Source organism: Nannobrachium achirus (genome assembly GCF_963921795.1).
Source record: "Nannobrachium achirus genome assembly, chromosome: 1".
Lineage (NCBI taxonomy): Eukaryota > Metazoa > Chordata > Actinopteri > Myctophiformes > Myctophidae > Nannobrachium > Nannobrachium achirus.
The window spans coordinates 27,694,965-27,708,976 of NC_137810.1; the positions used below are offsets into that span (position 1 = coordinate 27,694,965).

The following is a 14,012-nucleotide window of genomic DNA, read 5'->3' on the forward strand; positions in this document are numbered from 1 at the left end:
TTTTTCATCTCAGCCCAGTAGACATGTTGACCGCTTGGCAGTTGGCTCAAAGGTATATAAATGTGTACGTTTGTAGAACTTTCTAAACACTGGTGGCAGATGTATATAGATGTATACAGAGCCCTCTTCAGCTGTCAACACTGCTGAGTGGTTCCTGTTTATACCAGTCTCAAAGATGGATGGAGGGACTAGTATGATGTGCAGCAAACTAGCTAGCAAACTGCAGGGCAATAATGACCCACTGCTCCTCAAAAATGGAGTGCCTTGACATATATAATATATTTAAAATATATTTTTCATGTACATCTGTGCGTAGTGCATACTTCATTCTTAGCTTTTTAGTTTTTGCTCACCAAGAAATATGTTGTTCATATAATAAGCATGCTGACTTTTATTTGTTCTCAGGTGAAATCCATTCATACCATGTACGGTATGAATTGTATGCCTGTAATTTCTTGAAAATGTTAATCCACACAGGCCTCCATGTATAGTCTGACCACTAGAAAGTCCAAAGTTTGTTTATAGTGGATGTGCCTCAGTGCCAGTGTATACATGCCCCATAAATGTGGGTGTGCTCAGTAGACTGGTCTCATATTCAGGAGATTAGATGTCAGTGTGGGCCTACATTCCTGTGTTTTATTAGTTTTAACAGTTACATCACCATCTACTGTTATCTTAGACATTCTTTCACTCTCTGTCTCTCTCCGTCTTCCTCTCTTTCTAATAGTTGTTGGCCTGGTTAAGGAATCCAGCTTCTATTTGTGTCCCTTCCCTCCCTCCATCTCTTTATCTTTGATGTGAAAGGCTGTTTTGTGTTGCATTGAGCAGACAGGAAGCTGCAGTCTTTGTGATTGGATCTCTGCGAAGATACTGTTGACTCAGTGACCCAGTAAAATGGTTTGTTGGCTCAGTGTCTGAGGACGACCTAGAGAGTCTTTGGCAGAGGATGCTGTTAAGTTGGCCTGCGTCACTGTAATAAATTAATACATGTCAGTGAAGCACTGATGCATACATTGGCGTTGATTCACAGCTTGTATGGTCAGACTGGTCACACTTGTTTTTTTTAGGAATTCATTGAAAGATAGTCCAAAATAATTTGTGAATTTGACAGCTCTACGTACATTTGTGTAGTAAGCTGAAAATTGTTGTATTGCCTACATAAAATGACAGAGGTGATATGTTGTTATGTAGGTGTCGTCAAGTCCATTACCAAAATCTGTGATTGTTGTTGTCTTTGCCGGGATGCGCTTAAACAAATTACAGACATGTTCTAACAGTTTTCACTTCCTATGAAAATTATGAATCATCAGTCATCACCATACTCAAACAGAAGTAGCTGATTGAAATATGAGCTTACGGTACCTTTAGGCAAATAGTTGATTTGGGAGACATACTGGTGTAAGTTGAAACTCTTTAGTGATCTCATAAAACAACATATGATTTATTTCCAAGAAGTGGAAGGTATTATTTCTGTTGTGCTGTCAATATTATCGTTGAGAAACAAATTCTTCTATGTACCAGAAGTATTTATTTTACAAGGTACAGATGCTAAAAAATACAATAAAAAAAGATGGTGTTAATCATTTAAGCGCCACAACAATTTGACTGCACCGCATTTGAGCAATTAAGGCAAATTAATTCCAGTTAAAGATTATGATCTTCATTCAGCATCAAGCATGACATATGCACACATGGAATGCAAGTGCACGTAGGGCTGCACATGTCATGTGAGTCTTTGCTCTCTCATTCTCACGCACACAGAGCCTGTGATTAACCTCTGCTCTGACCAGTGGGATTAACCTGGTTAAATAAAGGTTACATTGAAACGGTGAAACTTGGCAAGTATTTCCCTCATTTTCTCATGTATGTCCTATCTCTCTCCCTCCCTCGTCTCATGTCCTTCCCCTCGTTCCTCGCCTCTATTCCATCACCCCTCCCTCCCTCCCTCCCTCCCTCTCTCTCTCTCTCTCTATTTCTCTCCCTCCCTCCTATGTAGTGTTGGCAGACAACCTGAAGTCCAACCCAGGCATAAAGTGGCAGTACTTCAGCTCAGAGGAGGGCATCTTCACGGTCTTTCCTGCCCACAAGTTCCACTGCAAGGGAAGCTATGAGCATCGCAGCAGGTACAGTACCATTATACATTTCCTTTCAATGATCGCTTGCTGGATTCAATCATTTACTCCCCCGTCCCCCCTTCATATCCATCTCCCTCCTCCTCTTACCTCTCCAGCAGTTGTCATAGGGCATCCCAGAGGGCATGTGGGTGGCGTGCCGCCCCCCAAATCTGACCACACATGCCCTCGGCAAGAATGTGGCTCTGTACCACCATAGCCCACAGGAATCTCACACCTCCACTGTTGTGGCTTTTTGTGGTCATTCATAGCTCTCTCTTTTATTTTTTTCCTGTTCAAATGGCTCTCTCTCTCTTTTCCTATCCCTTTCCTAATCTATCCCCCATCTCTCTCTGTTGTTCATGCACTTGCTCTTGCATTTTTTCCTGGTGTTGTAAATCTGTCAGTGGAGTTTCTGAGCCAGTCAGCTGGCCTTTAGCTATGAAACAAATGATGCTGCTGCTGCAAGACTGAGTGCGGGTGGCTTAGCGAGTACATGACTCCCCTTTTTCCACCATGTGATAGCTTCTCATTGGGCCTCGTTCATTAAAAGTGTGTAAGTACAAATCTGTGCTTAAACCCTGAGAATGGATGCTTAATGCAACATTTTGGGATTCATTAATATGTTCTCCGTGAACCAACTGACAACATCACTAGGCAAACACTGGACAGGAATCCATAGGGCAAAAGAAAAGGGCGAAGGTCAAAACAGACCTGGAGAAGATTAGTCGAGTGACTATCGTGGGGCCAGCTGAAGACGACTGCCCAAAACAGAGTCTGATGGTGGGGTGTGATTGCGGCCCTATGCTCCATCTAGGAGCCTACTGGAATAAGTCAATATGTTCTTACTTGAATTTGTTCTTACTCTACAAACTAATTCAGAACTGCCTCAGACCACACATAGGAAAACATTTAAGTACATGTGAAGATTAACCTCTGAATCAATATTTAAATTTGTAACATTTACTACCAAATAATTACATACTTAACCTGATGCTCTACCCTGGATTTGAACCCCGTTCTCCCGCTGCAATTTTAACCACTGATCTAATGGAGCCTTCCTGCTGGCTCAGGGGAGAAATTGAATTTTGACCTAATTTAGTTTTTATACATTGTTGAGGAAACTGGGAATACGGACTCTGATAGCTGGGGTTTTGGAGCAACAGCTCATTGATGGTGAGAGCAGGTACTGGGGCAGAGATGAGCCTCCACCAAAAGCAACAGTGGAGAGAAGGGGATCTCCTGTGAAAACAGTGTGGCCCAGAGCAGACAGAGGTGCAGGGCAGGGTCTGCAACATAGGCCATCTAGGAAGCTGAGAGACTGTGATAGGTTGGTAAGAGAGAAAGAGAGGGAGAAAAGGAAACATTATCACGAAGGACTGATGGAGAGGTATGGTTGAGAGTCTGTGTATCATGATGCTGTCTAACATTGACTCATGGGGTATTTGTGAATCGTAATGGTTTTGTGCTCATTGTGTCTAATTTCTATATTGTCTGTGATAATTATTTGTGTGTTACTTACTTGACCATGTTAACCGAGACTTGCTGCATGTGAATGCCCATTCTCTTAACGTCTCGCTTTACAGCATTGGTTCTCAAAGTGGGGACGGGGAGGATTTTAATTTAGTTTTTTTAAACAAATATTCTCTCTTCTGGGCGTACCTTTTCAGATGGGGGGGGGGGGGGGGGGTGTGTGTGTCCTGTGGCCAAATGCATATTAATTTGGGGGTCCTTGACATGAAACAGTTTGAGGACCACTAGTGTACAGTATCAATGTATACATACATACATACAGTACATGTGTTGTTCCTACAGGCCTGTGTATGTGGCAGCGGTGCGGCCTCAGTCTAAACACCTGGTGGTGATGGTGGACCACGGAGCGTCAGTGACTGACACTCAGTTACAGATCGCCAGAGATTCAGCGCTGGTCATCCTCAACGCTGTGGACGAGCACGACAAGGTCAGCTCAGAGTTCCACATTTTAAAGTAACTCTTATGTGATGTAGTGTCTAAAATGCTAATTGAAGTCAAAGAAAGGGAAAGAAAAAGCCAAACACAGAACGGTGGTGAAATGATACATCAAATAATTGATTGATCAATCAATGCATGTACAGTATAAGCCAAATTATTTGCTTAATCGGATGAAAATAATGACTAGACCATTTACAGTAGATACTTTTCAAGCCAAGAATGCTTCTGTTTCATTTATTTACATTATTATTCTTTTCTTTTTATAAAGATTTTTAGTTTTAGTTAAAGGATTTAGAATACTTTAGGTCTAATGTAGAATCGTTTGGTCTTTCTCTGCCTCCTCCTGTAGATCTCCATTCTGTCGGTAGCGGAGTCGGTTCGCTACTGTTCCCTGGACCTGTGTTACAAGAGCCTGCTGTCTCCAGCCACCAGCGAGACCAAGCGGAAGATGAGCACCTTCATCTCCAACATCAAGGCATCAGACGGGCCCACGCAGCACGCAGCCGGCTTCCAGAAGGCTTTCCAGCTGCTCCGGAACACCAGCAGCCTCAGCAAGCATGCCACCAGTAAGAAATGTCACGTCAATGTGTCTTTATTACAGACATTTAGGCCTAAACGCAAATCTGTGTGACTTTAGATTTTAACCACTTTAACCATCATTTTATGCTTTAACTATTAAAAGATAGCAGATATACAAGCTCACAGCTGGCACTCTGTGCTGCGCTGCGAGCTTGTAGATCTGCTATTTTTGAAAAATCGTGAACATTTTGTGCAAGTCTTTGAATGTTTTTGACCAGATTTATAAATGTCTTCTCAATCCTTCTTCTAAATCAGTGGTTCTCAAACTTTTTCAGGTCCAAGGACCCCCAAAATTACATGTATTTGGCTGCGGACCCCCATCTCAAAATATGATGTTCCAGGGACCCCCCAGAAGCAAATATTTGAGTTTCAAATGTTGGCTTTTAAAAAGATACCAGTATATTAAAAAAATAAAGATTTTTCAAAAATATCAGATCTAAAAGCTTGTAGCGTGGCACTTGCGCTTTGAGCTTGTAGATCTGCTATTTTTCAATAGTTAAAGCATTAAATAATTCTAGGCCTAAATGGGATAAATCATTACAGACATTTCCCAAACTACGGGCGGGGCCCACTGGTAGGAGGCAGTGAGAGCATTGCAAGTTAACATGCCCACCCATCTGACAACCAAATGCTTGCCGTGGTAAGCTGCGTTGTATTGGTCACGTTCTACCACGCTGTCCCAAATCCTTTTGAACAGGAGCATGCACACGCATCGATGTAAAACAACCCTTAAGTTCACACCTCAACAACGTTTACAAAAGCTGGAGTGTCACACTAGCGTTCATTAACATAGGAACGAGCCTTGATGCTTATCAATGGTCTGCTAACTCCAGTAGTGTAGATGTTAAGCGACGTGCGTGTGACGTCATTAAAAAGGGGTTCCCCCCCAAACATTGAATCATCAATACACTGGTGGTATGTGGTGAAATGGGAGGGCCGCAAACACTTTTGAGATTTGGGCCCTGATCCAGAAAAGGCCACAAACCACTGCTTACATTCAATAGCGCAGACTCATTCAGTCTTGCACCAAAGGCAACGTTTTCATTTCTAGCGCGTAATTAATTGTTATGACATTTCCAATTTTTTATGAGCACTCGCTTGTCTTTCCCTCTGTGTGTGTGTGTGTGTGTGTGTGTGTGTGTGTGTGTGTGTGTCCATTAGCCACAGACATGGTAATCATCTACCTGTCATCTGGCATCACGTCTCGGGAGTCGTCTGAGCAGGAGAAGCGAGCGACGCTAAGCGTGGTCAGGGAGGAGAACCGACACCTCAACAACTCTGTCATGATCCTCACCTACGCACTCATGAACGGTACGACTCACACAAACTGTTGCTGTTGTCAAATTATTCGGGTTTCGCCACCATGACTTAGGAGGAATGGAGGAATGAAGTATGGTTTCTCATGGCAGACTTATACTAATGTCGTTCAGCGGTGTCCTGTACAAAAAATAGCAGACAATGCATGGCTACACGACACGCTGTGAGCTTGTAGAAGGGCTGTTTTTCTCTTGGGACATTGTTGTACGATTAAAGGCCCAGTTCACCTCTGGGACAACCATCATATGATGCATCATGCTGCATCATATGATGCAAAATGCATCATCATTCATGCTGAAATACTAAAATATCTCAAAACACACATTGAACTAAAAAAATAAAGGATTGTGTTGATCTTGTCCCAAACAACAATAAAATAAGATCTCGTTGTCCCAGAGGTGAAATGGGCCTTTAAGTAATGAATCAGTAACTTGCTGATAACTTTGTGAATGTTTATGGAGACAGAATGGCAAATAAACACCTTTTGTTCAAAAAAAAAAAAGTAATGAATCAGGCTTTAGTAGGTTGTAACATTTAGCAACACAATAACACGCAAAGCACTGGACCCTGGCTGGCCCAAGATACAAAATAGAAAAGCTTGACGTGCAGCCCCTCTGACAACTAAAATAAACGGAGTCACAAAAAATGATGGTAACACGGTCAGAGAGATCAAACGTACCTTAACAAGTTCTGTTTGGTGAAGTTGAACCTTTGGTCATTGGATGCAAACCGCTCAACCACCACATTGTACACCAGTGGTTCCCAAAGTGGATTCCAGGGACTCTGTGGGTTCCTTTAGGGGGGTCTAAATTGACCCATGCAAGTCTGTAACTCTGACAGTGTACAAATGGAACCAAATGAACAGGAGACCTTGAAATGTGAAAGTTTGAGAAACACTGTTGTACACGGATACCCACAGCAGTTCACTTTCAATTACAATTTTGACTCTTGGTACAGAGCTACGTTTTTGTTGTTGTTTCTCCTCTTGGTTTGTTTTTCCACTGGAAGCTAATTATGCGTGTGCTAGACCTGGTGCTCTTTGTGTGTGATGGGATATGCACAACATACACAGGTTAGAGAGGTGCTTTAAAACCTCAAAGGCTTTTTGTTCTCACTGTGTGTGTGTGTGTGTGTGTGTGTGTGTGTGTGTGTGTGCACCCTTCCTCCCTCTCTCTGTTATTGGCCCTCTCCATCATCCATCCGTCCATCTGTCTGTTTCTGCACACACACACACACACACACACACACACACACACACACACACACACACACACACACACACACACACACACACACACTGTGTATGCATTAGTTTACCATTAGTTAAATAATTCTTTCATTAGGGTATGGAAATGAAAAACATCTGAGAGGGAAGGAAAACTTCAAAGTAATTTGTGTGTGTGTGTGTGTGTGTGTGTGTGTGTGTGTGTGTGTGTGTGTGTGTGTGTGTGTGGAGTTGTGTGACTGACGGAGGACCTGCTTGTTTAAAACACTCCACGGTGAAAAGGTTACACACATCTATCAGCCTTTGAGTTTATTAGCATTGCACATCCAGAAAAAAACATTTGTTCCGTTGTTACCTAGGGCCTATTGTACACAGCTCAAAGCCTGTGTGTGTTTGTCTTAATCCCTGCTTCCGCTGGCAGATGTGAACTGTTGTTTTGTCAAAGGTGATCAACAATCTGTTGGCCACACTGCGCGCGCGCGTGTGTGTGGCATGTCCGTGTGTGTGACCGTGAGTCTGTCTGTGTGTGTGTGTGTGCACACAAAGACAAACTGATGTTCTGCCTAATCCAGTTTCCCTTTCAGTCTGGTTTCATGAACTTTCCATTTTGCATTGCCAGAAAGTCATTAAGAACCATGTTATGTTCTTTTGTATCTCTTGCTTGCAGTTTTTCATAGGCTCAGGGCTCTATACTAGATCGGCTCCTTTTTAACCTCGACGCCAAATCTCGTGGCTGAGAATAGCGGATGTACTAGCGCAGTGGTTCTCAACTTGTGGGTCGGGACCCCAAATTATTTTGGGGGGCCCCAGATGATTAACTTAGTGTGCAACATTGTTTTCTCTCTCAAAAGTAAACTAACATAAATTTTAAGTGTATAGAGGGTATCTGCACATTTCTAAAGTCACAATTTAAGGACTTTTTAACACCTCTAAAATGACAAAATACACATATTGTCAAATATTAGAGGCAGAAATTGTGAAAATAGACGATCTACACGTTGCGAGGCGTTGTGATTATGTAGATCTGCTATTTTCACAATAGAACTATGTTATACAAAATGTAATGCCTCAACTCTTAGTGCTCGTCAGGGTGGGGGGATTCCCAGTTAAAATATGATTATTTTGGGGGTTGCGGACTGAAAAGGTTGAGAACCATTGTACTAGCGCACAATGCATTGCATTGTGTCCCACATGGCTCTATGTTAGGTCTGCTTCTTTTTTCCTTCAACACAAAATCTCTTTGGTGAAAATAGCCGATCTACAAGCTCGGCTAATATTTTCGCCGAACGTTTCAAGTATAGGGTATGGGGCTCAATATTGTATTGTGTTCACATGTCGAACTGACTGACATAAAAGAGCAAAAGACCTGATCCCATGTCTGCCAGAAAAGCTACCCCTCCATACTGTCCATTTGACATTGCAGCCCCCCACGAAGCCACATCTTGTCAGTCGTCCAACAACATGGTCACCAGAGATGAGCCTTGGCATTAAAACATGATTCTGCTCTAATCCCATCAGTGATTGCATACTGGCATGGATTCCCTGCCCTATCCCTCCCGATTAGCTGTGAGATACCCAATGATCCAGGTGACAGCTGCATGGTGATCCAGGCTCCTCTAAAGGGCTTGGTATACTTTGTCGCTCGCGGCTTTGCCCCCCGACAATAGCCGATCTACAAGCTCACAGCGCGTTGGCACTGTGGCGCGTGACTAAGTACAAATCTGGCATAAGTGACCTCAGGACTCGGAAAGTCAAATCCCGGGCTAGTCCAGAGTCTGGAGCGTGCATTTACTGTTGATCCACCGTGCTGTGGCACACTGGGTGGGATGTTCTGCACGTGTCGTAAACTTGGGGCTTGAAAGATAAACACGGGGTTTTACAGATGGTTGGTTTTGTATGTATAAAGCTTCAAAGAATAGTGAGGTGGTGATGCAGGATCTCAGGCGTGCATGCATGGAATATCCCAGGAGTGTTGACTGACACAGAACAGGTCTTCTTCTGGCGTACGGGGCAATGCTACATGGTCATGTAGCCTGGACACTGGTCCCGAATCTGGGTTCTCTCTTTCTGAACGCTTTTGCCGCATAACCAGAGGGACTTCAATATAACTTATGAAGTTTATCGGCATCCCAAAATAGAACTAACCCTTTCAAAGATACTTGATGAATACGATCTCTGTTTTGTGGCACTTGGCAATCGGATTTATTTTCCTGTTGTTGCTTTCATTTTTACCAACAGCAGAAGGAAAAGATGATAGGAATTTGAGTCATCTGCTCATTACTGAAGAGCTGTTTTCTCTCTCTACCCCTCTTTTCAAACACTTCTTTTGCTTTTAAGCATCGGCTCATCATGCTACGCTCAAAAGGCCCCCTAGTGACAGACTGTCATTGTGAATAAGAAGTTCTTAGTGGTCTTGTGTGTGGTCTTGTGTAGTTCAGTAAAATGCATCTAAATAAATTCACTCACACTTAGGGATGGGACGATAAGCGATATTATCATTTATCGTGATGAAAAAACACTCACGATTATCGTATCATGGAGATTACATTTATCGTGAAATTGTCCTCCGTCATGCACCTTTCATTTGCCGAGCTGCATATCCTGTACCACTTAAGCCCTCTATTGGTAAAACGTACTTATAATATACGTACTTGACGTCTTTTTTTCGTCTCTACCAAATCTCTTTGCCAAAAAAGAGACGATCTACAAGGTCACAACGCGCCGCGACGCGTTGTGAGCTTGTAGATTTGCTATTTTTTGGCAAATGTTCCGCCCCAGGATAATGGATGATGGGGATATTTTGATTATCGCTATAATATCGTAAATCGCGATTTCTTTGGTCCCAATAATTGTCTTGTGTGTGTGGTCTTGTGTAGTTCAGTCAAATGGATCTAAATGAATTCACTCACACCGTCTCTCCTGCTTCTCTCCACCCTCCGCCTGTCTTCCTCCCCTCAGAGGGCGTCACAGGTCTGAAGGAGTTGGCCTTCCTGCGGGACCTGGCGGAGCAGAACTCAGTGAAATACGGCGTGGACCGCACGGCCGACCGCGACCGTGACCGCGACCGCTCCTCCGTGATCTCGGCCGGGGCGGCGGGGAGCGCCGCGCTGCCGGTGGTCAAAGGCAGCATGATGGTGTTGAACCAGCTCAGCAACCTGGAGACCACGGTGGGCCGCTTCTACATCAACCTCCCCAACCGCATGATCGACCTGGCCCGCTTCAGCCTGCCCTACTCTGACCCCATGGGAGACGGTAGGTGGACCGCCAAACACCCTTCTTCACTGGCCCAAAGGAAAATGGTCTTAAATATAAGCCATTTAGGCCTCATCATCATCATCATCACCTTTATTTATACTCGGAAGTACAGCAAGCCCTCATTTTCAATGTAGCTGTAGAGGTTACAATACAGAACAATCAAAACACAATATCTGAACGCAAATCTGTGTCACTTTACATTTAAACCATGTTAACCTTTATTTATGTAAAACATTGCAAATATAAAAATAGCACATTTGTATATTTAGCACGAATGTAAATAGCACAAATGTTCATGATTTTTCAAAAATAGCAGATCTACAAGCTCGCAGCACGGCACACAGTGCTTCTAAATCAGTGATTCTCAAACTTTCATGTCAAGGGCCCCCAAAATTACATGTATTTGGCCACAGACCCGCATCTCAAAACATTCCAGGGACCCCCCAGAAGCAAATATTTGAGTTACAAATGTTTGCGTTTAAAAAGATATATTCAAAGACAGCGTGGCACTCAGTGCCAGGCTGTGAGCTTGTATTATCTACTATTTTTCAATAGTTAAATCATTAAATAATTCTAGGCCTAAATGCTCTTAATATTAAATGAAACTCCAGTTAAGAAGAAATGGGAAGGACTTTACTTTAATTAACCACTTGATCCCTTGCGTCCCCCATGTCGTCATCATACATGAGCGTTCTGTGAAAATGGCAGATCTAGAAGCTGACAATGTGTTGCAACGTGGAGCTTTGTGAGCTTGTAGATCAGCTACTTTCGGCAAAGAGATCAGGTGTAGAGGGGGAAATAGGACCGGGCCAAGAATAGTCTGACCTTGGGGACCCCGGTCGGTCCCTGAAGTACATGGGGTTTAAGTGGTTAATGAATTACTTTGAATAAATGCATGATTTTTTTTATTTTGCATTATTTTGCAAGCCAGTCTGAAGTGAATTGAATAGGGCTGAACTGGATGGAAAAATAAATAATCATGCATAGTTTAACTAGGCTACATTAAATCAATCACAACACAAGTTTGTGAGCCGAGATGAGCTGAAGTCCAGTGCTCCATGATAGGAGCCGAACTAAACCCAGCTGTATGGAAACTAATCCTAAACCAAACTCAACTGACTTCGACCTTGAGTGCCTTGAAAGCCGCCTTATGAATAAAATGTATTATTATTATTATTATTATTAACAATTATTAACTGTTGAAACCTGAAACCCTCCTCCCCTAGGTTTCATCATGACGGTTAGCCGGCCATGTTACTTTGGTAACCTGCTGCTTGGCGTGGTGGGGGTGGATGTGAACCTGGCCTACATCCTGGAGGATGTCACCTACTACCAGGACTCCCTGGCATCATACACCTTCCTCATAGACAACAAAGGTGAGTCACACACGCACTGATATGTTCCAGTAGATTGTTTGTATGAAGCATCCTTCATTTCAAGGATTTTAAACACATGCTGCAAAAAAAGACTAAATACAAATAAAGAAATATATAAAATTCTCCCCCGATTATTTAATGCATAAACTTCGATTTTTGGACATCATTTGTATTCATATCCAATTTCGAAAATCCTACAAATTGCTCCTAGCTGAAAAAAGAAAGACCCTAAAAGCAAAACGTGAAAGGTTTGTAAAATGGCCAGTGCGAGTGTTTATCCACCCTTCTCATGTACAGTACATGGACCCACTACTCACTGGTAGTGTGCACGGTTTATTTAGTCTGTGTCGACTTCCTAAATAATCATTATCCCTTATTACTGTTTATGGACATCTTCCAGCCAGCAGTGGCATTTCTTTGGCGCTTAATGTTCTTCCGAGCCCTGCCCTGTTGCCCTGCCACGGCACAGGGCTGTAGAACTCATGTCCGGACATGGTTTGTCTTGGACGTGGCTTTAGGCTAGTATTCAGCGCAGCCTGGGAAGGCAGGGCAGGCCAGAACAGAGTACCTAATGGAAGTGGAATAGTCCAGTGTTTCCCAAACAATGGGTAGGGAGCTATTTTTATGGGCTGTGAGTTCTATATCTCCATTTTTTGTTACGTTTCATACGAACATAATTGAATGTATTATTTCAAAAGATTTTCAAAAATAAAATGATTTTTCAGAACCATAAAAAAGTCAAACATTTTTCAATAGAACTGAATGTCCTTACTCCTTATATAATAACAACATTGACCACATGAACTGCTCATAATGCTGTGTAAGCTTGTACATCGGCTATTTGTGGCTGGATTTGGTGTAGAGGGAAATGCTAGAGCCTACAGTTCAGTAGGCTATAGAGTTAGTGGTTGAACATAGTGGCTGTTCATCTACTATCAGGTAAAGATGAAGTGAAGAGTAGGTATGTTGGGTGCAGATCTACAAGCTCACAATGCGTCTGTACTGTAGATCTACTGTTTGAGCTATTTTTGTGAGACACTGTTGTGTAAGTGTAAGTACAGAATAGGGCTTAAGAGGTAGACCAAACTAATTGATTTTGTCAATTTGAATAACCAATTAGATTTTGTTTTACGTTGATTTATTAATGCATTAAAAAAGCAAGTTATTAAAGAAAATGTGCTTCTTGATTATTCGACAAAAGCCATTGATGCAGTAACCGCTAATAAAATAACCGCTGGTTGCAGTCCTAATGGGGTGGGAGGTGGGGGTCTGGGAAGTGTGAGAACAGAGGCGTAGTAAAGAAGGGGTGTTGAGGGACACTCAATGGATGGATGGAGGTAGCTCCGCCCCCACCTTTCCCTCCACGTTACTGCTTTGAAGTCCGACAGTCCTGAGGGCTGAGCCCTCACTCAGTCATTCAACACTGTCAGCACGATGGAAGAGAATGTCACACACAGACACACTGCATGTCGCGTTTTGGACCCAAAGCCTCGAAATCTCTTCCAAATCCGTCAACAAGACCTGGCATGAAATTAGAAAAATATGTAGGCCTATTAAAACAAACCAGCAGAGAATACAGAAGCTCTCTGCTGGATTCAGAGCCGTTTTACACTGACTCGGAAAGATTTAAATATGAATACGCTGTATTGTCTAAATGGCTCATGACTATAACACCAACACCTTATTTGTTATGTTAAATAGCTACTGATTATCCCCCTTGGGATAATAAAGATATCTAGCTATCGATCTATCTATTAAGTGGCCTGCCTAACATCAGCCATAAGCACTACCATCATCATCAGCACAGACTTTATTTGTTTAGATGGATTCATGCCATTATAATGAATAGTGTTATTGACCTGGGCGGAATATGAGTTACTTTCATCAAGTCATATGAACTGAGAAAATATGTGTAGGCTGCGACTCATTTATACCAACACAAACATTGTATGTGTTTATATCAAGAAGCACTAAGGAATATGTTCATCTGATATAAAGCAACTTCTCACTGGACTGGACATGGATGAGGTAAGAAAGAGAACAACCTAATAAATATACCTACCAGTGAATTTGACGCCTAAACGGCGTGTTAATGTATTTATATGATCTGTGATGTTGGTGTTTAAACAGCCTATAGCGACGAATGAGGTAGGCAGTATCCTACTCTGTCTATTTCTC

At 42.6% G+C, this 14,012-nt stretch overlaps 1 protein-coding gene across 1 annotated transcript in view; it reads left to right on the forward strand.

Moving 5' to 3' along the window:
• Nucleotides 1-4,515: 4,515 nt before the first annotated feature.
• The window catches only part of cachd1 (cache domain containing 1), a gene marked incomplete at its 3' end in the record, with an annotated part of 53,254 nt that continues 43,757 nt past the window's right edge, over nt 4,516-14,012 (forward strand). The window contains exons 1-4 of the mRNA XM_080725288.1: nt 4,516-4,648; nt 5,823-5,972; nt 10,162-10,455; nt 11,685-11,834. Coding sequence (XP_080581414.1) covers nt 4,531-4,648; nt 5,823-5,972; nt 10,162-10,455; nt 11,685-11,834 — 712 coding nt within the window. The 5' untranslated portion in view covers nt 4,516-4,530. The remainder of the gene's footprint in view (nt 4,649-5,822; nt 5,973-10,161; nt 10,456-11,684; nt 11,835-14,012) is intronic.